General features: G+C 36.8%; 2 protein-coding genes across 4 annotated transcripts; one reads left to right on the top strand and one right to left on the bottom strand.

The window, feature by feature from the left end:
- Positions 1 to 227: 227 nt before the first annotated feature.
- LOC134528374 (uncharacterized) lies at positions 228 to 12,556 on the bottom strand. 3 transcript variants are annotated; one of them, XM_063361947.1, is made up of 7 exons: positions 12,376 to 12,556; positions 10,730 to 10,855; positions 9,859 to 9,952; positions 9,628 to 9,776; positions 6,242 to 6,770; positions 3,461 to 3,593; positions 228 to 1,467 (listed from the first exon to the last, which is right to left on the bottom strand). In XM_063361947.1, exons 1-7 carry the CDS (start codon positions 12,402 to 12,404, stop codon positions 1,382 to 1,384), a joined length of 1,146 nt encoding a protein of 381 aa, XP_063218017.1. In that variant the 5' UTR covers positions 12,405 to 12,556; the 3' UTR covers positions 228 to 1,381. The 3 variants fall into 3 exon arrangements, with proteins under 3 accessions (XP_063218017.1, XP_063218019.1, XP_063218018.1); XM_063361949.1 differs by lacking the exon at positions 10,730 to 10,855 and having other exon boundaries at positions 12,376 to 12,538; XM_063361948.1 differs by lacking the exon at positions 228 to 1,467 and having other exon boundaries at positions 3,271 to 3,593; positions 12,376 to 12,538.
- Positions 12,554 to 24,805, top strand: LOC134528379 (GTP-binding protein SAR1b). Its single transcript, XM_063361955.1, has 6 exons — positions 12,554 to 12,930; positions 13,294 to 13,342; positions 18,247 to 18,366; positions 19,660 to 19,725; positions 20,127 to 20,362; positions 23,708 to 24,805. Exons 2-6 carry the CDS (start codon positions 13,300 to 13,302, stop codon positions 23,822 to 23,824), a joined length of 582 nt encoding a protein of 193 aa, XP_063218025.1. The 5' UTR covers positions 12,554 to 12,930; positions 13,294 to 13,299; the 3' UTR covers positions 23,825 to 24,805.
- The last annotated feature ends 974 nt before the right edge of the window (positions 24,806 to 25,779 follow it).

Genomic DNA, 25,779 nt, shown 5'->3' with positions numbered 1-25,779 from the left:
AGAAGTGTATAGAAGATTAATAAAATAATTATTTTTGCAATAATTATATGGGAACTGAAATCCTTGTTGTACCTATTGCTTTAAAATATTAAAATTCAGAGAAAGATTTCAGGTTGGATTTTTGGATTGTGCACTTCTGTGTGTTGGTAATGTTGAATTTTACTAAATAGTAATTGTAAATAACTCTCCAACTTACAGACACATCATAACTCAAAGAATCAAATTGATAAAACATTACATATTGTATAATTTATTTAAAATAAATAATTGCAGTTTAACAAACATACAGAAAGATAACACTACCCTTCTGTTTTCAACTGTGCTCGAACAACGAAGATAGAGGTACAGTGGATCCCATGGGTACGAGTATGGCACATTACGAGTGGCTTGACGTTATGAGCATTTTTAAAAGCACCCCTCAGTTTCTGAGGAAATCATAGTACATTCATACAGAACTTACGAAAGCTATTTTGGTGCCACTTTCACCTGTACAAGTGATTTACAAGGCTTTTTTTAAAGTTATAAGTAGAGACAAGATTTTATGGTATTTAGTTCAGTTTAATTGAAATAGATTTTTGTGTTGTTATTTTTATTATTATAAATTCAATTTTATAATACTTATTCCACCAAAATAGTGTAATGTTTATATGCTGCATTTTAACGATAAAATAATTTGTAATGAATTTGTCTAAAGCAGTTACATTCAGAACAATAAAAATAAATTGGCGAGCATTTGCAGTTTAAAAGTGCTTTGACAAGAGCTGTACGAATAAAGAAATACCTAAATATTTTTTTCTGGTCCATGTACTTTGGTCAAATTTTGTCCTGAAATAATGACATTCCTTGAATTTAAAACATTAAAAGATTTTTTAATTTTTTAAATCTGAATTGAGTTTTGGTTAAATGGTGCTTAATTCCATGATATAACTTGTATTTCGGTGCTATGTGCAGTATTAACTTACATTTTAAAGTTATGTGGTGTATTTTGTTATTTTGGTTTTATCGCAATTCAACATATAAGCTTGTCTCTCGTTATAAGTTTAAATAAAAATTTGCATTATTAATTTGCAACAAGTTTTGTTCAGTTAATATTTATCCATAATACCCCATTTAAAAAAAAATTAAAATAATTACATTTTTGGAAGGTGTGGGAATTTAACTTTGGACTTTAGTTTTATCATCATTCAGCTGTTAAGAGCGCTTGTGGTTACAAAAGAATCGTCTGCCATTGTTAGTTCTCGTAGTGGTGAGTTCCACTGTTCTAACCTTGCTGCTTCTACGTCCTAGCTGCTGCAGTCAAACTGTCGCCCACTCTACTGCTGCGCTGCTGCTTCACTTCTCTCGTGGCTTTTGAGATCCTGCATGGTGACACAGTGCTCACCTACTGGTTTCTTGGTTGAATCAGTATTTTTACCTTTTCTCTTCTGCATTTGCCACTTTTCTTGCCAGGATAAAAGTTTGGAAGTCCTGGGGAAAACATTTTACTACAATAATAACAATATGACTAAATACTTCACAATTTTTCACAAGTTTTATCAATTTGTAACTATGATTTATTTAATGAGACTGTGAAAACACCTTGTATAACTTACTTAGTTTTTTTTGTATCTAGTGAAGTAGTGATGTATTTCACGTGATTATTTTTTTAGTGCAATTATCTTATCCCAGTTTGCATTACAATGTTGATGTTGATGTTTGGAGTAAAGATGCATAAACATCAGCCACAAACTAAATAACTTTCAAATTCATTTAATTAAATTTGAATGGCATCCAGAAAGAAATATACGTGAGCAGCAGGGGGTAAAAAATTTTTGCTACTATTCCACACAGTAGCTACCCCCATCGCCACTCCCTGACTAGGCCGTTTATCCATAAAAAAAAATACATCTCCGACCAAATGCCGGGAGTGGGCACAAGTAAATAGTAGAGTAATCAAAATTTACGGCTGCGCAATTAGCAGTGTTTTTTTGAAAAGTAATTCCAAGGTAAAAAATTATTTAAATTCATGATATTTAGTTTACCAGGCGTTAACACACAAACAAATACATGAACATGGCAATGAACATGGCACATGAATAATTAAAAAAGAAATTACAGCTAAAATATGACTAAGTTAAAAACTCTTATTCTTTTTTTTACTAATACAAAGTTCAAAATGATTACACATACTGTAATCTCTCTATAATAAGAAAGGGGCCCCCCAATATTGAAAGAAAGAAAATAGATTAATAACTATGTGAAATTAACCATATAACAATTAATATCATAATGAAATATTATAAAGTCTTTTAAAAAGATAATAATAGTCCTGGGGTGCAGGCACACAAAAAAAAAACAGCAGTTTAAGTTCTATGAAGTTAAAACGAGACGTTAAGCTGGCCAGCAAAAGAAATTTAAAAACAGTTTATAACAAAAAAATAGTAAGATTCGTACACAGTCCTGCACTATGCTAGCAGTTCTATGATTCATGTTGAGGACGTTCAGGCACAGGTGACGTCACTGACGGAGCATTCAAAAAGGCAAACGCTTAAGTAAGCTGTGGTGCAAAGGGTGGAGCAAGGTTTTTAAACTGCGATCTACTTTCTCGTAGTTCAAAGTTGTCAGCGTGGTATAGAGCGTACTTACGAACCGCAGCATGGTCCGCCTTCTTACGCCCTCACACTTCATGCATGATCCTTGATTAACATGCTTGAGAGTAGAGCCATGGCGAAGTCAGCTTGGCCCTCCCTCTACTGCATCACCAGTGCACAGGCGAAAAATACGCGCACCACCTCGTGAATAGCCGATGCGCTGGCACCATGAACTCTCATGCGCTCGTAAAGTCCTAAACCATGGTGCAGCTCCAAAACCATATAACAACTATATAACAAGAGGCACGCCCAGTAAAACGTTTCTACTCGCGCCGCGTGAAGCTCCTCCGTGTGTACAGCCCGGCCGACGTGACTCGACTGCCAGTCCCAGTCTCTCTCTCTTGCCACGGCAGCGCCCGGGCGCTAGTGTCGCACGTCACACGATGAAGACTCTAATCAAAGGCCTCACATGTTGAATATATAATCAAACAGTAATTGCGCCCCACACAGATAATTATAAAAAAAAAATAAAAATATTACCAAAGACAGATATAAAAAGTTACAAACCTACACACTAGTTAAAATTACAGAATATAAATCTTTTAGTGCCTCCCGGTGCTATAGCCAACCTTAGGTAAACAAAAGCGTAAGGAAAGTGGTCAAATAAAATACTAAAGGTAAAATAAATCAAATTAAAATTGCTAGCAAAGATATTTATATATATAAAACAGGCAATTAAAATATGTTAGAATTAACACAACAGCATTAAACAACAAAGAGAATATATGCCAGTGGCATGATGATGCCAGTCTGTAATCAAAAGAGATCATCCGTAAGACGAGGCAGTCTTGCCCAAGGCTCAAAGGCACACGCTCACCCTACAAACTCACCACCAGAGGTCGCGCGATGTCTCCAGTCGACTCTCGGCTCGACCAGACGCATGCCGTCGACGATGCTGTGTTCGGTGAAGTCGTTTAGTTTTTCACCAAACAACCCTGGCGACTCACGTCCGAACGGCATCACCTGTTGCAACAAACGCCTGCGTGAACACACTGGGGCAGGCTCCCGACGTGCCAGGGTCGCTCCTACTCGGTTGAAATGGGGCGGTGCAGGGAGGTACTTGAAAATGGAAGGTTGAACATTACAGTATGTCTTACACAGCTTGAAAAAATAAGAGGTTTAGATATTATCTGGTTATAAAATAAATTTTTTACCCAACAACAAGTGCAAGAAAGGTAAGTCAACAGGAAAAACCCCTTAATGATAAGTAATGACAACAAACTAATAACCAGCTTGGCATTTCAGTCTAGGTGTCTACTGAAGTGGAAAATTTATATCTTCATGGTACTTGGACTAAATTAACTTTGAATGTGTGGGTCATGGTGCAGCCCCTACATTCTAGTAAAATTTTAGTGCTATGGGAAAAAAAAAATTATTTCAAGTTATTGTTATAATATATATATATATATATATATATATATATATATATATATATAATAATATGCATTATAATTAGAGCTTAAGATTATTACTACATAAAATATCAAAAACACAGTTTAGTTAAAATAAAAATAAAATTATATCTTAGCAAATGACAGTGTGTGACTGAAACAGTTAAAAGAATATACATAGGTGAAAATTATAATTTTTTCAATAGAGGAAGAAGGAGGAAAAAAAAGCAGAATGCACGAGGTCAGCTTTCAGGTGACCCAGGCGACCCATAACACTCGTCGTGAGCTTTGCAACTGCCGGTCGGGGACAGTCTAAACTTAGTGAACACAGGCATCAACCTTACAGTCGTGAATTATTCTCTTCTTGCTTCTGCCCCTGGGAGTTCACTTTGTATCTCGAGTACACCAAGACGTCAGATTAACTTCCTTTCGCTCTTCACATTTCATACTTTGAATTTAATGCTTTTTTAAACACTTTTGATAGGTACTGAATAAAGCCAATATGATAAAAAAAATATTACTGCAGTAAGCAACATTTAAAATAATATATATTATAAGAGATGGTTTAGTCTCACAGTGAACAAAGTAAGTATGTAGGTAACTCACTACTACATGCACACAAATTTCAAAGAAGTGTCTGAAATAAATAAAACTTAATTTTTAGTGAGGCAGATCACATGCTGGACTCAAAATTGTTTAGTGTCTATCAGAAACAGCCATAATTGTGTACTGTTTGAGCATTAATCAAGTTTAATGTAAGGTCATCCAAACTGCAAACTTTCTAACTGAAAGCACAAGAAAAAAAATTTAATGGTGTTAATGTAACTTACTACGTATCAGTAGTATTGTCCATTTAGTACTTAACAAACAAGAGTCATGTTGTTTGTGTACAAACAATGTTTTGTGATTTTATTTTTAGTCTAATTACATTCTTAAAACTGAGGTGTTTGGTGTTTTTATTTATATAAAAGCCATTTCAAAATATTTACTCCACCAAAAATGTGGTAAAATTTACATGCTGAATTTTTACGATGCAATATTATGTATTTGTTATAAAACAGATACATGGGAAAAATAAAAATAAATTAATGAGCATTTGTCTTTATAAGTGATTCAATAAAGATGCACAATAAAACAATTTAATTATTTCTCTGATACATTCACTTTGGTGCAATTACTTGTTAGTAGAAAACAACATTCCTTGAATTTCAAACACTAAAAAGTTACTTTTTTTTCATTTAAATTAAGTTTTGGTTAAATGCTACTTAATTCAAGGATATAACTTACATTTCAGTTCTATATGGTGGATTAACTTGCATTGCAGTGTTATGAGGTATTTTGACATATTTTCAGTTATTTAAGTTTTATCGCAATTCACCACATATACGTGTCCCAATATAAATATAAATATACACACACACACATATCTTAAAGTTATAATTATATTTAACTTAAATAGTGTTCAAAACTTAATGAATTTTCTGACTAACTTCTGCCATACATACAAGCCAGTTTTAATTTACTTAATTTTTTTTATAGTTTCATAAAAACCATAATCATACCTAGGGCCCCAAGTATCAACCATCCATACCTTACACACACTGGTACCCCAGCTACACACTTAAATTTCTTAAATAATACAAATAAAAAAAAGGTTATTTACAATGAAGTAAATCTGGTCATTCCTCATTTCTTTACCTCCAATCGGATGAGTGTACAAAATATGCCATTGAAACAACTTCCCTCATCCAGAAGAAGTAGATCTAGTTTCAAGATGCCTTACCACCTATCAATCACAGTTACTGATTGTTGGTAGAAACATTTTAAATGAATATTTCCTGGCCCAGCTAGATTAATACAACAAACTAAAGAAAAATAATGAAACCAAATACAACCAAATTTATTTCTTATAATTTAGCATACATAAAACTATAAAGAAATTCTAAATAAAATCAAAAACATATTTACTAGAGTGCAGACACAGTAAAAAATTAATAATCAAATATCACACACAAAAAATTCACACATTCACTGCGACAAAGATATTTCGAAAAAAGTTTATAAGTGTTGGAAAATTGAAAATAAAATCAGAAACTAAGACAACTTCCAATTACGATAACGGAAGAATCACATCCTGATTTGGCAATCGTGTGCATAAATTTATCGGGTGAGAGCTGCGATGGTGTCGGCTAACCGTCTCAGACTGAGGTGCAGCGGTACCTTGTTAGACACCTGCATGTTCTCGATGGGCGGCAGGGTGCCGTGCCTGGACCATCTCCCGGAGCCGGAGGACTGCCCCAGGTCCGGAGCGGCCGCACACCGGGCGACCAGCGACGGCAGATTGCGTGCGGAGCGAGCGTCTGCAGTTCCCGCGGGCGGCAGTCGCCTCTGCAGGGAGCACGCCCTCTGCCCCGTCGCGAGGGACTTGCGCCCCGACGATCCCGCCCTGCTGGCGGGCGAGTCCTGGTTCGCACCGCGAGTCTTCGGCAACGTCTGCTCCGACAAGCGCTTTGCCACCTCGGACCACACGTACGCGCACACTTCGCCTCTCATGCTCTGGAGTGTCTTCCGCCACGCCGCGTCTCCCCCTTGTCCGCTGCCGTGCCTGCTCACGGAGAGACACGGGCTGCTGGGCCCATCGTCCTCGCAACACCCGTGACTCGCAATCACTTCCTCTGTCTCCGTCGGCACGAGGACGCCAGCGGCGCCATCGCAGTCGCGCTCTGTCGGCAGGCCACGGCCCACCACTCTGGAACAACCAATGGCATTCCAGATGGAGACGGCATAAAGTTTGTTTTACAAGTGTCGGACATTTACTGTCAGCAGAGCTCGTAGGTTTTTTTGCTAACCAAAGAGTAACCCTGTTCCTAGCGTGCACCTAGAAGAATGGGGAACATAACACAGGTATAAAACATGACACTGTCCAGTGCTATTATCATGTATGCACATTTCAAAGCGTTTAATTTTAAACAGTTTTTAATTCACCAGTTGCGTAATAAAATTAAACCTTAGTTTATTTTGACCACTGCATGCGAGATTCCATCTGCGGGCGCGGATATTAACAACTGGGTATCGTCAGCATGCTGATGACACTTCATGTGCTTGAAGTATTGTGGCATCCCTGATATCAAAATAGAAGAGGCCCTAATAGAGAGTCTTGTGGCACTCCCAGCATCGTGTCCTTTACTTGACGCTGGTTCTCCTGCGTTGGTGCATTCATGAACTTGCTGTTGCGTGATAAAGAGTTCTTGAACCACAGCCTGCTGGTCCTAGACAACTCGATTTCAGTTAATGTTGATAAGAGTAATTTATGATTTAGAGTGTCAAATGCTTTAGTAAAGTCTAGGAACAATAAAATGGCTAAGTTTGTGTCGTCTAGTGTTCGATAAACATTGTCAGTTATATCCAGGTCATATATGTAGTACTATGGCCAGAACAAAATACTGATTGTTTTTTGTATGCAATATTATCAATACTCGCTTAGTTGTCGGTGGACTAATTTTTCAATTATTTTTGATGTTGCTGTCTTTTAGCTCTCGCTACAGGAATAATTTTTGAATGTTTCCACTGGTTTGGGAAATCAGAATTTTTGATAGAAAAATTTATGTCATTTAAAGCAGAAACACAGTCCGACATACAAAGTTTAACATTTGAATGCTAATCCCATTCAAACCTATCGCCTTGGTTTTAATAGATATTATTGTTTTGTAATCGTCCGTTTGTGTAACTAGCTTAAGTGAGAATCCTATGTCAGTTGAAGGTTCTATACTAAGAGGTTTTTTTTCATTGGAGGACAGATATTTGCGGATAAAATAAATAAATCGTTAAGTTCTTTGTGTAGTAACAGTTCCTGCGGGATTTCTGGAGTACCAGATGTAGTAATGTGAAAACAATTAACATCATCCCATAGTTACTTCAACGATTTGTGCTTATTGGTATTCAACATGTCCAGTCTATTGGATTCAAGGGTGATATATCTGCCCTACTGCAGAGTCAGTGTATTTCACCACAGCTTTCAAGACATCCTCCTTTCATTGATAAAACTGATTTTCTGGAAGTTGGCATCAGGTTGCATCCCTGTTCATCAAAAACATCTGTTTACTGACTTAATACCACATTTACTTGAATAACTAGTGCAGAATTCTTTTTGTAAATGTGTTTTCAAAAGCTTATTCAAAACTTGTCAACACCACATGGCAACACTGTGTAGCACAAGATCTGTCAAGCTCCAAGGTTGGTTAAACAGCTGTTCCCTAATGGACGAGACATCTTGCATGTGGTTTGTGGGTGTTTCTATGAAAAGTTGGTTGCAATAATTACCAAAGGTTTGCAGTTGTGATAATCTTCAGTTGCTGGATAGATTTAGTATGATTAAAAAGCCTTAGGAATCGGGAAATCATGCTGCAGGAAGAAAGTACGATGTTGCGGAAAATCATATATGGAGGGAAAAAAGTTTGGTTTTTAAGTGGTGGCGTTTTCTGTATTGCAATATAAATTTTACTTCAAAGGTGACAAATCGTTGCTTGGGCTTCGTCTAGTATTTTCCCAATTTATTTTGTTTATAATCTTTGTAACATAGCAATGATTTTGGTCATTCATAGCCAAGATGTTCATGGTGCTTCACTGCAGTATTATATACAGTAACGTTCAGTAGCCATTTTACAATCATAATGCTTTATGCCTAGCATCACAGTAAACATTATATAATTTATAGTTAATCCATAAATTGAACACTTACTCCTGATATCTTTATACATATTTACATAAATACTTTTTACTGGAAATAATAATAAATTCAATAGTACTCTTAAAGCAAGAATAAATAGTTCTTAAAAACAACTGGTTGATGTAAACACTGGTACAGAAAATGCTATTAGTTTCATGAAAAAGGCATTTATAATTTTGAATAATTATTGAATCCCAGCATTAAAAATTAATAGAAACCTGGAATATTTTTGCAAGTTATGTTTTTAAATTTTGGTGTAATGCTTATTCTAAACAATAAATATTTTTGGTTAAGGGTGGATGCTTATTGAAGTAAATGTGGTAATTTGTTATAATCTCCACCTAAATCATACAAAATGTGCATGCAATTGTGAAAGGGCAAGTGAACATGAACACATAATGAATGGTTAACGAGAGTGGAGGAGTGTATAGAAGATGGAATCAAAGTTAGGGGCACAATGCAGTTAGTGCAGACTAACTTTCTAAGCCAGCATTTCCTGACGTCTTCAGAATCACAGCAACCAATCCATACATTTATTAAATTGGCAACGAATTGCATAAATTTCTACACAGTTTTTTCACATCATAGTTTACTGATTCTTTCTTCTGGATTCAATATTTTTAGAACCTTAATAATAAAAATAACTCATTTTTACTCTACTGCGGTATTCTATAATGGCTAAGAAAAAAAATTGATGAGATACTTTTTAAAGTTAATTTATATAGGTATGTTTTTATTTACCGAGCTCTCATGGCACACCTACAGAGGCTTCAAAGTTCAGTGGTCGGGAAGGAGTGGTCCAAACAGACGTGACCAGTGACAAGAAGCTGGGCTAGATGACTTTGATGGTCGTGGAAAAATGAGAGGTGGTAATGGTAACCTGAGGTGTGGAAACTTCTCCCTCCACTCCTTGCACTCCTGCAATTGTTCGGGTCGCACACTCTCATCGGCCGGTTCCTCGCAGTACAGTGAGCGGTCGATGCCGTCCATCAACTGCTGCATCTTCTGCGTCGTCTCTGCTTCCACTTCCTGCACACGGCCACAAAACAATGCATGAGTCCAGAGCGGACGGAGAACCAGAACATATTGCGCCAGCGTGCGCGCCACTCACGTCAGCCCACGACATGAAGCTGGAGGAACTCTGCCCCAGGAGAGACGACTCGCACGACGAGTAGTGCCAGGAAAAATCATCTTCCTTGTCGCTTCTGCAAGCAATTACAACACGCTTATAAATCACAACTGAGGCTTAATTGAATTGGAAATATGGGTCAACACAACTACAATTAGTGGCTTTCATAGGAATAATCACAATTTTTAAGAAATAAAGCCTCAAACTAGAGACCGGAAAAATTTGCGGGTTCAATGACCTCCAGGATAGACTCCACTATCCTCTACACACTCGGGCAAATGCCAACTGTTCATTGGCTGTTGACTTGTGAGTCGTCTCGACTGGGCGGCCTGTGATTCGACACTTCTACGAGTGAGGGTCTCTAATCGGTCCTCATTACTCCAGATTAACAGTGAACCAATGGCAGAAGCAGCACTAAGGTATAATTATTTGAATTGTAGCATGTCACGAAATGAATCTGCGAATTTTTCAGGTCTCTACCTCAAACACATAAGAATTAAAAATACTAAATTTGAAAAGGTGGAAACTCTAGCAATAATACAAAAAAAAAAAATTTGTAATGTAGTTATACCAGCAAAAAATGTTATACATGTAGTCTCTACTATAAAAGTTAAATAAATCTTAAATCAAAGTATAAGTTTGTACCTATAGACCTTAACTTGAAGAAGGAATCAACGATTTTCTTTTTAATCATGGAAATTTTCCAATAGCCCAGTTAAAGTTTAATGTAGTGATGGACAGATGGAGTTGGTGCTTTGTGGTCACTAGAGATCACCATGGCCCCTCCTGGCACAGAACAGTTGAGGGAAGAAGCAAAGCTGTGGAGGGAAGAGGACAGGGGCGTGGGGTGTACCTGGAGGCAGGAGACTGGCTGGTGGGGTCGCTCTCCAAGCCGTCTGTGCTGCCTGCGCAGTCTGTACTGTCTGCAGGCTCCGGGAGGGGCTGTCTCTGGAGCAGTTTCACCTTCCTGCCGCTCGCACTGGGGGTGCCAAGCGCAAATTACACTACATCACAATTATAAAAATAGACAAGAACAATTACTTTAGAAACAAACTACATGATTAGTAGGTATTTGTTTAATTTTCAAGTACATTAATTGACTGACATTAGAAAATCATATGTATTATAAAATATATTTTCTTGCAAGATGGAATTTTTACTACAAGTTGGTAGTATATAATAGGTTAAGAGAGTCTGGAGTACCTAGTTTAAACTTTGGCAGGACACGTGTGATGAAGTTCAGGAAAGACGGAGACGTAAACATAACAGTGGAAGGGAGGAAAGTGTGATGACATACACCAGTCAGGCACCTGGGGAGGATGATAATGTGTAATGGAAACTGCACAGAAATTCAGCATTACAGCTATGGAAAAACACCTTCTGGAGATGTTAACAGGCTCCTGACTACACGAAAGATAACTCTCATGTTAAGGAAAAGCTTTACCAAGTGTTTTGAGTGGAGCGTCATTCTGAGTGAAGTGAGACTCGGAAAATGAAAAGAATAATTCAAATCTTTCTAAATACTGGTGTGGAGGAAAATTGAAAAGGACAGACATGGCAAGAGGGTTGGAGAGAAAATTAATGGACACAATAAGGAAGAGGAACTAATCATTGTTGGGCCATGTCTTGAGACGGACTGAACAGAGAAGAATCATGCAGGGAAATATCAACGGGAAGAGAGAACGAGGAAGGAGACATGGCATGCAGATGGGTGTGAAGAAAGAAAAACACTTCTAGAAAGTCTTTATAAGTGCATCATATTCCTTGTCAATACCTATTTCTCATACAAGCTATTCCATTCCCAGATTGTACTTGTAATCAGCAAGTTCTTGCCCCTGTGTTCTCCTACGATCTCTTAAATACCATTATGGTGTTCTCCCTTTTACCAATCTAGATTTCCCTCTCTTCTTCTCCAAATCCAGCTTTCCCCGCCCTCCCACCTCACACCTCAGCAAGCTCTCTGTCCAACTTCAATCTTTTAAATCCTCCACCCCCATTTCCTTCATCTTACCTGTCGGGCTTATTACATACTCCTCCTCAAAGCCTACAATATTATCTATTCTCACCCACATAGTTACTCTCTCCTGCACTCCCTCCAGTTCCCTCTCGAGCACCATCGTGTATGGATCCCAAACCACAGCAGCACACTCCAGCATAGGGCGCACCATGTGGTGTAAACCTTCTCCTTCACCCTGTTTCTTCACTCGGTGCCCTTCCAAGCATACCAGAAGCCTGTCTTTTTGTTTCACCACTTTCTCCATTTGCTCCTCATTCCTCACAACTAGAATCCTTGGAGAACCAGAGGTACTTGTAACTTTTAATTCTATTTATTCTCGAAGTACCGCTTATTTACCACAGTTTCTTTAAGAATCTAACTACCCTGATCTTGAAAACATTATCGACATTCCATTCCCCCCCACCAAATCCACCAAAATGTGAAAATATTCCTGTAAACCTCCCGTCTTTGCATTACTCTAATAAAATTATACTACAACTTACAAGTTCCTTCTACTTAATTTGCAAGACATTCTTATAATGGCAATTAATGCTCTTCAATAACATTTTTATCTCCGGCCAGTATCATTTGTTTTCTTTCAAACACCTGCAACTTTTCAATACATTATTCTCGTAGTACACAACACAATCAGCTGTAACCTTTTAAACAAAAAAAAAGTTGTTTACTTACTCATGTTATACAACATAACACATTCATTCTAAATTCTCAGAAAAATATCATTGGCGCTATTACTTCATTAACCAGTATTATTAATTATTTTCATATAAAATACTTTATAATAAATTTATAAACGACTAACCTTGAAAAATATTACTACAAACAAGCATATACTTCGAAACACACTTATAGCCACATATTTTTGTCTTGTCACGCACCGGAAGAATGACTTCAGCAGTTACCAGACTGTATTTTGTTTTACGGATGGTGACGTCTTTTACTCCCCAACACCTAACGACAAGCAGAACTAGGTGGACAGTGTAGCTAGTTCATAAATAACTACAACGTACTAGTAGAGCAGAAAAAGTTACTCTTTTAAGGTAAATAATGTTCTTTTACTGATATTTTCTCAAATTGTTTATGAGAACATCATTCTTACATCCATATTAGCATTTTGAAGGCCAGTGTCATTTGCATTTGCATTGTCAAGATGTTGGGCAATTGATATTTGACAGTAATCAGTGATCTACATAATTATTGGCCAGTGCTATCCAATTATAATTATTTTAAGGCAAGAACATGAAATTACTCTGAAAGGAATGCTTTGCTGTGAAATGATCTGAGTCATAACCTTTGTGTCCCCTGATAACTATTTATGTAACATTTCTGTGCTTTTTGGACCGTCATTGTGAATTATCTATAATGTGAGATGGTGATTTTTATTTTACTGCTGCCTGTTTCAGATCAGAATGTTTCTTTGGGATTGGTTCACTGGAGTTCTGGGCTATTTGGGTGAGTGCAGACAGTTTGATTTATTCACATATTTGTCATGGTTCATTCAGTATTCTCAGTATATCTTTCATTCATTATTTGAAGATAAGTGAAGTAACTGCCATCTAGAGACATGTACTAAAATTTCTAATTAAGTTTTATCAAACTTTCAAACAATTGGAAAGATTGTAATGTCATGGTTCAGTAAACATAAGTTCACTCACACTATCAACACTTAAAAGGCCTTGAGGCAAGGAAGGTATTACTTTGATTAACCTGTTAATATTTTCCTTATCTAACTGCAAGCTGGTTATTGGTTTCAGAAATGACAGGTTGCAATGTTAAATTGACATAATTATCTGATTCAAAAGCAGTTTGTGTTGTACATTTTTTTAAAATTTACAATGTTTCAGTGTGATATTCCCATTTATTGAGGCCACAGTAACTTGAAAAATTAAGAAGTGCTAAATAGCAGCAATAGTACATTATTGAAATTTCCATATACATAGTATAAAACTTAAATTTTAAATTTTTTTTCATTAGTGATTTGGTAATTAACATATTCATAGCTACTTAAATGTTACTAGGCTTATACTTTCTAAAAGCTTAACTTGAATAAATTACTATTGTCATATGACCCAACATGAAGCATGATAAATGCTAGATGTTGAACATAATGAAAATTAATAAATAATTGACTTAAAAACAGCATAAAAAAAAATCAGTTTTTTGACCATTTATTTAAGAATGGCTTCAAAGTCTTAGATTGATTACACACATACTCCACATAAGTATGATGAGTTTCATGATTCTACATTAATAAATGTTATTACAAATGTAAGTTGAAGCAAGATGTGTCACTCGACTTTGGTTTCGGATTAAAAAAATTCCACCAAACAGAGAAAAACTTTGAAGGGCTTTAAATTCCAAACAAGTGCCCATATTCCAAAAATGAAAAATACGGGTTCTTATAATTGACTGTAGATACCTTGTAACAAATTTCATCCAAATTTGAGATGGTGGGGTGGACAATATGTATCTTGGCTGGATGATCTGGCATAGAATGACCCTTAGATAAGAATATATAAGATGGGGAAAACTAAGGGAGTTGTAAAAAATCAGGGATAGTGACAAAATGTTAGTTACCACACTAGGTTAGTACCAGCCCATGTTATATTCACAAATTCGCATGTAGTTGAAAACTTGCTTTTTTTCATCCGGAATTTAACAAAATAGAATCATCCAATAAATCTATTCTGCGTTGGTTTAATATTTTAAGGCGTGAATAAATGTTACCTGGTCACAATAATGTAGTTGTTTCAAAGTTTGGTCAAATAATGTGGTTTTTTTATGATCCTAGAAGTGGTGGTTGCATAGCATTGGTGGAAATGTTTTTATTGTCTGTTTGAAATGTTGTGTGTGTTTAAATGTGTTACATGTATTTTTTTTATTTAAATATATTTTTGTTAGCTTGCAACATTGATAGAGAATATATTTTTTTTTTCCAGGAAAATTCAGGGAAGTTGTCTCGAGTAATAATGGAACCCTGTTTAGTTACATTATTTTAACGTATGACAAGGTATTTTTAAGGGAGGTACAGTGTCGTAGAGGATTCCCATGAGCGAGCTTTGAACTGTTTGTGTGTTATGATGCAGTCTCGTTTAAATATTTCCATGAGGTAAAATGTTATTAAAAATTATAGTTTTTGGGTAGGCATTTTATTTATTCAGCACTAAAGTTCATTTCATGTTCATAGCCTGTAGATAAATATGATATGTGACTGTAGAAGTATGATATTTTTCGATAACATACTTTATTTTTAGTCTTTTTGTGATAAAGTTGAGCTTAATTTCATAATTTTGCTACAATAATTTTTTTTAAATGGTATTAATTTGCAATAGTTTTAGTTCAGAATATAGTTCTAATTTTTAATATTGCTTTTAAAAAATTATTTTTGATAACTGTTTGGAAAACTGTTTTTCAAGCTTTGATATGTAGGGTTTATTTTGATATGGGGTCACGGAGTGTAAGTTGGAGAGTGCATCAACATATTTGAAATGGCACCACCATGTGGTCAAGGTCACCACGGACCAACTAAGAGCGAGACATAGTCCAAGTGTGGAAAGAATCTAGACGTGACGACTTACAGTAATGGCTTTTGAAAAAAGACCTCTAAGCATCGGACATGCTAGATTTTACTAGACAAGTGTGCACTTAAGGCATCCCTCATGCCTCCATGCATTGCTACGTGGTCGGAGAGAAACACATGGGTCTGGCAATATTTATTTATTAAATACTGTACTTCACGCTCCCGAACTACATGGCAGTTAACATAAAAGATATTAGTAATGAAACGCCCTGGAGCACAAATCGTCTGATTGACATCCAGCACACCAATGAGGTTGGATATGACTTTAATGTTAATGTCAGTGTCCCAAATAGGAAAATACTGTAGATTATAAAATAATAATCCATTAGTGGTTGCAATGTCATTTCATTTTTGAAAACTGTGACAGGAATTGAAACATGAGTGCTGGAAACACATAAGCTACGGTACACATTACAGATAACTAGAGACCTGCAAAATTCGCGGTTTCGCTGGCCTTCAGGATAGACTGCACGTACCCCTGTACATTCTGGCAAATAACGCAAGTTCATTGGCTGCCGACTTGTAAGTCGTCTCAGCTGGTCTGTCTGTGATTCGACCCTTCTTTGGTTGAGGGTATATAATTGGTTGAGATTCGTCCAGATGAACAGTAAGCAAATAGCAAAATCATCTAAGAGGTATATGTGTTTGAATTCTAGCATATCACCGAATGAATCCGCGAATTTTGCAGGTCTCTACAGATAGCTAATTCTCTTGTCAAAATTGATTCTACATTATTATTTTTTTTTTGCCACAGAGTTTTTACATTTTTATTGACATATGCCATTGTCGGTTTAGACTTGATTGGGAAGCTTACTGTGTTTGTCTGTGCCATCATTGTTGTGTTGTCCAGAACATATGTTTAGTTTCATCGCCGGGTTTGCCTGTTTTTTTGTATCATCGTTGGGTTTGTTTGTTTGTTGCTGTGTTGTTCAAGGCTGTTGCCTGTTTGTTATTTTTATGTTCCTGTTACAACTGTCTTGTCATTCTCATACCAGGGTTTTTCGTCTGTGCCACGATTTTTTTCCTGTTTAATTCCTTCCCCAGAATTCTCTTGTGTTGTGTATTCATTCAAAAATTTTACATCGTCTGATTTTGGCTTGTTTTTACATGCTTTATATTAGCTTCACCTGTATGTTTGTCTGTCCGTCTGTAACTCTGTCTGTCCGTCTGTAACTCTTTCGACTAAGAGTGAGTGACTCATCACAGTAAAATGTCCCACCCATTTCATTACGTTCGTTAGCCGAGCGGTCTAAGGCGCGCGACTTCTGTGACGTCAGCTTTCGGATTCAGAGATCGTGGGTTCTACTCCCGGCCACGCCGAAAAAAAATATTTTTTTTTTCCCCGGTAAATTCTAATATTATATCCATACATCTAACTGCAAATGATTCGTAGAGACTTTACCATTTCTTTGTGACGTTGCAACTCCAAATAGTTACCTCAGATGGTAATAGGTAGTGTCTGTAACTCATTTCCCTATGATAATTATACATAGATATAGTTTAAAAAACTAAAAAAACATGCTTTTAAAGAATATCAAACTAAAAAGTTAAAAATATATATAGTTTAAAAAACTAAAAAACATGCTTTTAAAGAATATCAAACTAAAAAGTTAAAAATAAATATAGTTTAAAAAACTAAAGAAACATGCTTTTAAAGATTATCAAACTAAAAAGTAAAAAATAATTTTAAAATTAAATTTATGACAATAGTATATAAGCAATACTAGTATAAATGAGAAAAAAGCATGGGGCGCTTAATATTAAAAAAATATGGCACAAAGCGCCTCAAGCTTTTTTCTCATTTATACTAGTATTGCTTATATACTATTGTCATAAATTTAATTTTAAAATTATTTTTTACTTTTTAGTTTGATAATCTTTAAAAGCATGTTTCTTTAGTTTTTTAAACTATATTTATTCTGTGTGTTTTTGTTTTCATCTTGCTTGACTATTCTTACAGTTTTTCTATGATATACTGTGAAAACCAGCAATGGTAATATTTTATGCGCTTGTGATAAACTGTGAGCCACGTGAGTTTGCACGTTGGTGTGGAGTGTATATGGATACGGTTAGTCCCGATGTACGACTGTGACGACCACAGCCTGGGTGTTTCCCCGCCAGGTGCGACTGGCCGACAGAGAGGCAGATATGCATGTTTGGGGGTACGGGGCACAGATGCACAGTGCGGATTAGGCACGGCATGATCGTATTAACCCGGGGGGACGGGGGGGACACGTCCGCCCCAATAATAAAAGTCTTCAATTTCGTCACCTCCAATATTTTACTAGTTTCGTAGTTATATTCAAAATATGATTTCTGTGATCATATAACCCATATTTTGCGCATGGTGTATTTAGTCCAATCGTGGTAATGTGAGCACTTTTTAATTCAATCTTCGTGTAAAATCAAAATCAGGTCCGATACCAAAGCGTGCCGATAGCAGAAAGGCGAGATGAGTCGAGCCGATCCGATCAAGTGCGCGGCCTTCCATTTGATAGCATGGGTTCATATTACTGCCGTCTGCTGCGAGCCGAGCAAGTGCTATAATTATAATATTTAGGAAAGAAAAATGCCTAAAATACACCTTTTTGCACCTGCAAACCCCAAAATTTCCCGGGGAGGACCCCCCCCCCCCCCCCCCGTTTTTTTTCCCCCAGGGGATGGATATTCCTCAACAACTAAATCAATTGAAGTCCTCCTCCCCCAAAAAATATATCCTAGCGACTGGAGGAGGGCTGCACGGAGTGAGTGTCCTAACGCTGTGGCGGTCTTGCAGGTCTGTGGAAGAAGTCGGGCAAGCTACTGTTCCTGGGGCTGGACAACGCGGGCAAGACGACGCTCCTGCACATGCTGAAGGATGACCGCTTGGCCCAGCACGTGCCCACCTTGCACCCGAGTGAGTCCTCGCGTGGCTCGCCAATTGCCCAGCAGCATTTCATCATAGGCCGTCTTTGAACTACCTGATTCTGTAGACCAAATGGTGACCTGATAAGCAAAACAAAATTTTTGTATCTTGTATAAATGGATCTTGTGAAATTGCAAAATACTTGATAATGAGTTTGCTATATTGGTTCGAATCTTTGAAATGAATAGGTATGTGTTTTAATATTGTTTGCAATTATCATTGCAGGTAAAAATATTGGTCAGTATGGTTGTGAAGTTTACCAGAGGTTCACCATAAGCTAGATAAGTTTGCAGCAACTAATTTCCATGGTGTTTGGACTTCAATAAACTTACAACTTTTATTTTGTGGGTGACAAAAAATGAAAGGCTAAAGCCAACACATCATGATGCAAGTATAGTATGTATTTAACATTCGTGGGTTTTATTTTTGAAGTTAACTAAAGTGTAGGAAAATAAAAGATTGTGTCCGCCTGCTTGTGTAAAAGAGGCGAATGTGTTAATTTTTTTTGCCTTTTACGATGTGAGGCAACATCTGTTTTTGTCAGCCGAGTGGGAAAGATAATTTCTGGAGCTGTCAAAACATCGGTAGTGGTGGTAGTGGTGGTATGGGAAAGGTGGATTGGGGGGGGGGGGGGGGGGGCAGTTTCTACACTGTGTGATTTTTTTGGGTTTTGGTGGAAAAAAAGGGGAGGGAGTTGTTGCTTTGTATTATTTACGAGAGAAATCATACAGCCTGTTTTGTTTGCCAGTGAGTCCACATGTTGTGTTTCTTCTCTCTCAGCCATTGAATAAACATATTAGGTATAATGAAATTATTTACATAGTACATATGATAAATACAAATATTATAAAACCTTTATTTTCTAACAATGAGGATTTAGAAAATTTGAATCATGTTAGCTTTTCTGTGATCTGATAGTTATAATTTGTTTTTAACTTCTTGCCAAGACGTATGCGCAAAATTTAGAGCTATATGCCAAGTCATTAGAAGACTTTTTATGTTGTAGCTTGTTCCCTCCCTCTTTGTTTTCACCTACGCAACCTACCTTATTTCCTCTTCTGTAATTTTCTTTTTCGTCTCATTCTATTCCTCTCTTGCTCCCTTATTGTTCCTAAAATTGCTCTCCTTTCCCTCCTCCCATCCCTGGCCTGACCCTTGGTTACCAACCTGCGACCTTTAGTCGCTTCACTCACTGGGGCTGCTCAGAGAGCTGCTCTGTACTCTTGAAGTCCCCGCGACGGGTGTTACGTGCTGGAGCTTATTTGAACAACTTGTGTGTTGCAGCGTCTGAAGAGCTGTCCATAGGAAACATGAGGTTTACCACTTTTGACCTGGGCGGCCATCACCAAGGTGAGCGTGTTGCTTTCCTCATCACGCAGCTACTTTTTTTTTTGTCTCTAGGTGTGTTTGTCATGTACTGTGCAGTGACAGTATTTGCCATGGGGTAAGAAACTGGATGACACTTCTACTTATTGCATGCAAGATGCTTGTGAAATTAAAAACTTATGAATATTTAGTCCAGAAATTTACAGCCAACTTCACACTAATTAAGTTATATTTTTTTCAACTTTTTATGTTGTGCCAATCATTTCTTAGGCTTTTGTTATAACATTTTCTATACCCTATGATTAATTGTGGTTATTATATGCTTCTTCTAAAGTGTTTTTAACACAGGAAAAAATCATAATGTGGTTATTGTAAGTTTCGGAACGCTGTAAGTACCGTAGTTTCTTTCTGTCTCCTGTCACCAGCACGTCGTGTGTGGAAGGATTACTTCCCTGCGGTCGACGCGATAGTTTTCCTCATCGACGCGTTCGACCGTGGCCGGTTCGCCGAGAGCAAAGCAGAGCTGGATTCCCTGCTGACGGATGAGCAGTTGAGCAACTGTCCTGTGCTCATCCTCGGCAACAAGATCGACCGGCCGGGCGCAGCTTCCGAGGACGAGCTAAGAAACTTCTTCGCACTTTATGGTCAAACAACTGGCAAGGTACTGCTTGTTTAGCTTGCGTGTAATATCCCTTGTGTTATTTTAAAAAAAAATTACAACTTTATAGAAAACTATACATTAAACTATATATGTTAGAAAGATACAGAAGATAAAGTTACAGTCAAACCTCTATCTATTGTTTTTCAGGGGACCAACAAAAAAATTCAGTAGATGCGGACATTCAATAGATGTGGACTTCACTCTTAGATTTTAAAAAAATATTTCAACCTCAAAATTAGTGTCAGAAATATATCAGTTACTTGTCATTAAAGTTTAATCAATTAAAAAAAATAAAAATGGAAGCATTTTACTTAATTCAATTTACACTTTAAAAAAAACATAGCCTATGCACAATAGACCTACATTTCAATTTCTTCAATAATCCTAATTCGTTCATCAAGTGTTCTCACATGTTTACTATGCCGATACATTTTAATCGCTCTAAAACGTTAACCTCACTTATGCACTTTTTATTAAGTCAACATTCACGCACATGTAAAGGAAACACCGATCAGAATCAGAAAGTAACATGTGCCATAGATTAGGATAGCATGCCCGAACAATGAAAAACCGGCCTACAGAAATGCGTTCACGATGCTGCACAGGAATCAATAAATTTTCAACGCCACAGCGGACGCTGTATTGGTTTCTTTGTACCTTATAAACGAGACGTCTCAATGCTGTCATAATAAGGGACATGTTTATTCTTGAAGTGATTTTATATACGTACGGTATAAAATGTTTTGTTTTTTACGTTACAATTTTAGCCGACATGAAAAAGTTTCGTACATAAATACAAGTCGATAGTGTGGCAACGTTTCGTAACGAGTCAATTTCACGGAAATATGGTACCAATGTTAGCCATCTACTATTTGTTGACAGTTCACTCGTTGCTATTATAAAATGGCTGCAGATTTAAGGTGATTTTTACTACTTCTGTATACTATCATTACTGTTTTTATGACGGTTTCTTTCTAAGAAATTGTTATTTCTGCAAAATATGGTTAAACGATCATCTATTATAATTTATAGTGACAGGACCACATATTTTGTACGATCAATGCGGACAAAACAATAATTCATACATCGGTACAAGCAGACTTTTTTAACCTTAGTTGTATGGCAATTTTGCCGGGACCGTAGAATGTATACAATAAACACGGACAATTGATACATGCGAGTTCGATAGATAGAGGTTTGACTGTATAGGATTAAAGAAATTTTCCTGTGTTCGAAAAACTAGAACCAAGTTTGTTCAGACTTAGATTTCAAACTGAATGGTCCTCCAATATCATTGTCGCAAAAAAAAAAAGGGGGGGGGGGGGGTTGTCATTGTAATAAGAGTTAATTTCAGTAGACAGAGAACTATAGAATCAAACTACTACCGTATTGGTCCGAATATAAGGCGACCATTTTTACATAAACGAGAGATGCAAAAATTGGAAGTCGCCTTATTTTCGCACCCAAGACGTCAGAACCGCAAACATTAGTTCCAAGCTGAAAGCTACAGTAGAAACATTGTTTAACAAAACGTTCACGATTTTTTATATTAACTAAAACTTTGTTACCTCACACGGGGAAAAACGATAAATCCACCTAATATTGCAGTAATTCACAATTGTTTGAAGTTGAAAATTAAAATATTTGTTCTTGAGTAAAAACGTGAATGTTGAAGCATCTCAAAATGGCAACCTTTTATTTCACAATTCATATTTGTACTTTGTGTACAATCGCGTGTTAACATTTACGGTAATTTATCTTCAGATTTTTAATGGAAATATTTGTACTAAAATATCACAGTTATTTTCAGAACGATTGTTTACGTTTACAAACATTTCGGATGTAATGTTTGGAAATTCACGGCTGCCAACTGTCTTTCCACAATATTTCTTTGTTGTAAAACGAACATTGCCGAACACGCACGAAGACGCCATATTAACAGGAATTTGGTACGTTGCTTCAAAAGCTATTTTAATAATCCACTCTTTATTTATGTAAAAACCTTTCATAATTATAATAGATTATTCTTTCAAATTCATAGAACAGACTCTCTCTGTCAGAGAGTAATATGGACAAATATACGCGGTCACGTAACCGAAGTTATTCATGGCCGTAAGCTTCATCATGTCAGCTAACCACTTGTTTTGTTCCGGCAAGATGCATTCTTTGTTTGCTTTTTTTACGTTTAAACACACTACTAAATAGTAATACGCCTTGTTCTGTGGTAATACGTAGCTTAAGTCAAACGGATAGTTAAATGCTGTATTTTAAGAGTGATTAATAGCCATTGTAAAAATTTTAAATTCGTAGATACAGTAAACTGTGAAAAATGAACAATCACACATCGGTGGAACGGCGGGGAATGAGCTCTAGACAAATAAACAGCTCTGAAGATGACAATTATGCAGCTTCATTAGAGTAAACATACGAAAAAATTTCTAGTGTAATACTTAAAAATGTAAATATTTTCTAATTGTTTTCTTTTGACTTTTAGGGTAGGCCATTCAAACTTATTTTAAATAAGTAATGTGATAAATATAAATTAATTGTTATACATACATGCAAAAACGATTTATCAACACAAAATGTATGTCTAATGAATTTTCACATTAATTTCTACCAAACATTATTTTTACATTTGTTTGGCCTCCTAAAACTGCAGGTCGCCTTATATTCGGGGTCGCCTTATATTCGGGCCAATACGGTATATCAAGGCACGTACATGCTCCAATTGTCCCAAAAAGAAGCTTAAAACATCTAGTGTCGCTGCAGTTATTAATGAAATGTTCTCGCGGTAACCCTTTCCATTTCTTGTTTTTAAAATCAAAGTTTTATACTGTTGAAACTTTAAGTAAAATGGGGCCAAGAAAAGCGCGCGCGCGCGCGCGCACACACACAAACACACACACACACACCACACACACACACACACACACCACACACACACCACACACACACACCACACACACACCACACACACCACACACACCACACACACCACACACACTGTTACCTAAATAAAAGCATGAATGAGCATTATTTAATGCGGCGTGTTTATCTACCACGCTCAGGTTGCACTGCGGAACAGAAGCTTTGTTTAAGCATGTGCTTGTTACATATTCAAAACCATTGTGCCTCTGTGATTGAGGGTGGTCACTTGCCTCTTGCTCAGCCAATCCAGGTTTGATTCCTGGCAAGGTTAAGCCCACGTCTGATGCTGCAGTTTGCTCCACTCACTTGTCCCCGATGACCCAGATGCCACGGAGACCATTGCAAACGGCAGTGGCATGCGGTGTTGGTGTTGGTGTACCACGGCGGTGGATGCTGAGGGCCGTGTGGTTGCAGGGAAAGGTGCCGCGCTCGGAACTGCCAGGCCGCCCGCTCGAGCTGTTCATGTGCTCGGTGCTGAAGCGCCAGGGCTACGGCGAGGGCTTCCGGTGGCTGGCCCAGTACATCGATTGATCGGCGGACTGCCCTGGCTGCTGGCGAGTGGATAGCTTCAAGTTTTCTACCACGAGCAAGAGATTGGATCTTTTTTTCTGGTGGGAGATGTGTTTTGCCGGGTTTGTTCAGGATATCGGAACAGTCGTCAAGTTTCACGTAACCCGTAACAAAATTCCCTCGTTTTACTTCAAATGCCCGTGTACAATTTTTTTTTTGTTCCAACTGGTCCACAAAGTCTTGGTGGTTTTCGAAATAAAATTTTTGTGGAGCCATTTTTTTTTCTTTTTCGAATGAAGTTGTCTACAGTTAATTAAATGGTGCATGTGTGAAATGTCAGCGATGTGAGGACTGCTTTGTTGTGAAATAAAACTCGTTATATTAGTATGAGATTAATAATTGTCAATGCAAATTGCCAACCTATGAAGCAACTTGCTGGCGATGTTTGTAAAAATATATTTATTGGTGTAAATGTTTTTTTCCCCATAGTGTAAAATGAAAAATTGTTTTACAAAACAATAAGCATACCTTATTGGCTGATATGTAGCTTTGGTTTTATTTTAGAAGTTTTTTTTTTATAAAAAAAATGCCCTGTTCCTGTTGTAGGTGATATGTTTACATTCCTGTATGTGTGTGCACAGTTTTTTAGTCATCACACTGTAGTCGAAACTTGCATTATTTCTACGGATTTATATAGTGTGCTGAGAAATGGTGAAACTTATTTTTTTTTTGTTAGTGTTTTCTTGCTCAATCTCAATAGAATTTCTAAAAATCCAAGACATTTAATTTTAATTGCTGTCTGTGGTCTAAAATTGTCTTTCTGAAGTCTTAATAGTGTAGATGTAGCATACATACCATCTCATAATGTGCCATATCAACTTAAGAGGTGAAACAAATCGTACAAGCAATTGGAGCACTGTAGATAAGTTTTTTGGCTATTGACATACTGGGTGCAATGGTTTGAGATATTACCGATAAAAAAATAAAAATAATCCTTTGCTATGCTGTTTGTGTCCTTCCGTTTATAATCCCCAGTGTTTTACAGGAACTTCATTTTGTACGACTAATGTTCATTTGTTGCTGTTAACTGAATAGTTCAGTCACTTTCACAGTATGTTACTTCACTACTGGGCAACAAAATGCTGCATTTTGTTTCTAATGGGTTATAGAGAATACTGTTCTAAGCTTCCAAAATGCTTAATTTTATAAAGCGTTTGTGGTTCAGACTAGGGTTCTGCGAATATTCGAAATTACCGAATTCGAGTTCGAATTTTTTGATATTCAATTCGTAAATTCGAATCGAATTCATTTTACAATAATTCGACTTGACATCCCCCTCACCCAATTTAAAAAAAAATGTAAATGGACGATTACATCTTCCACTTACAAAAAATTATACATCGAAACCCCTTATTTACGTTACCGTTATTTCTGTTTTCACGTTTATTTGAACCATTTTATTTCTGTCCCGTTTTAACCTCATTGGATGTAATGCAATGAATTCCCGTTGTTTACAACGCGCCTATTGCTTTACGCAGTTTACGCCGTTCGTTCTGATAAAATTGCTTACTAACTTAATTAATTATATTACAAAGTAATCTGATATGTAAATCGTGTTTTAAAGACTTTTTTAAAAGTTAAAAACTTCATGTTAAACGTCTCGAGAGTCGCTTTATACCGCTTATAAAAACGTAAACAGCACCAGTTTGGTTGTGTTGATTCCTGTATTCCTTTATCGAGCGCGCGCACGTAGTCGAAAACTGATGTCGATAGCTCGCAGACTCCATGCACGCGCGTGCTCTGTCAATAACCAAGTTAACCCGCACGATCGTTATGCGTATAGTTACAAATCACGTTCTTGTTACAGGTTTCTTTTCTTTCTTTTTTTTACGTTTAATAAAATGGTTTTTATTGCATCACTCATTAATTTAAATTATTAAGCTTGCTTTCACAAAGTCTACTTTTTAAATAAACGT

The sequence above is a fragment of the Bacillus rossius genome, chromosome 1 (genome assembly GCF_032445375.1).
Source record: "Bacillus rossius redtenbacheri isolate Brsri chromosome 1, Brsri_v3, whole genome shotgun sequence".
Lineage (NCBI taxonomy): Eukaryota > Metazoa > Arthropoda > Insecta > Phasmatodea > Bacillidae > Bacillus > Bacillus rossius.
The sequence above is the reverse complement of the archived record's forward strand: the minus strand, read 5'-3'. Positions and strand labels throughout refer to the sequence as shown.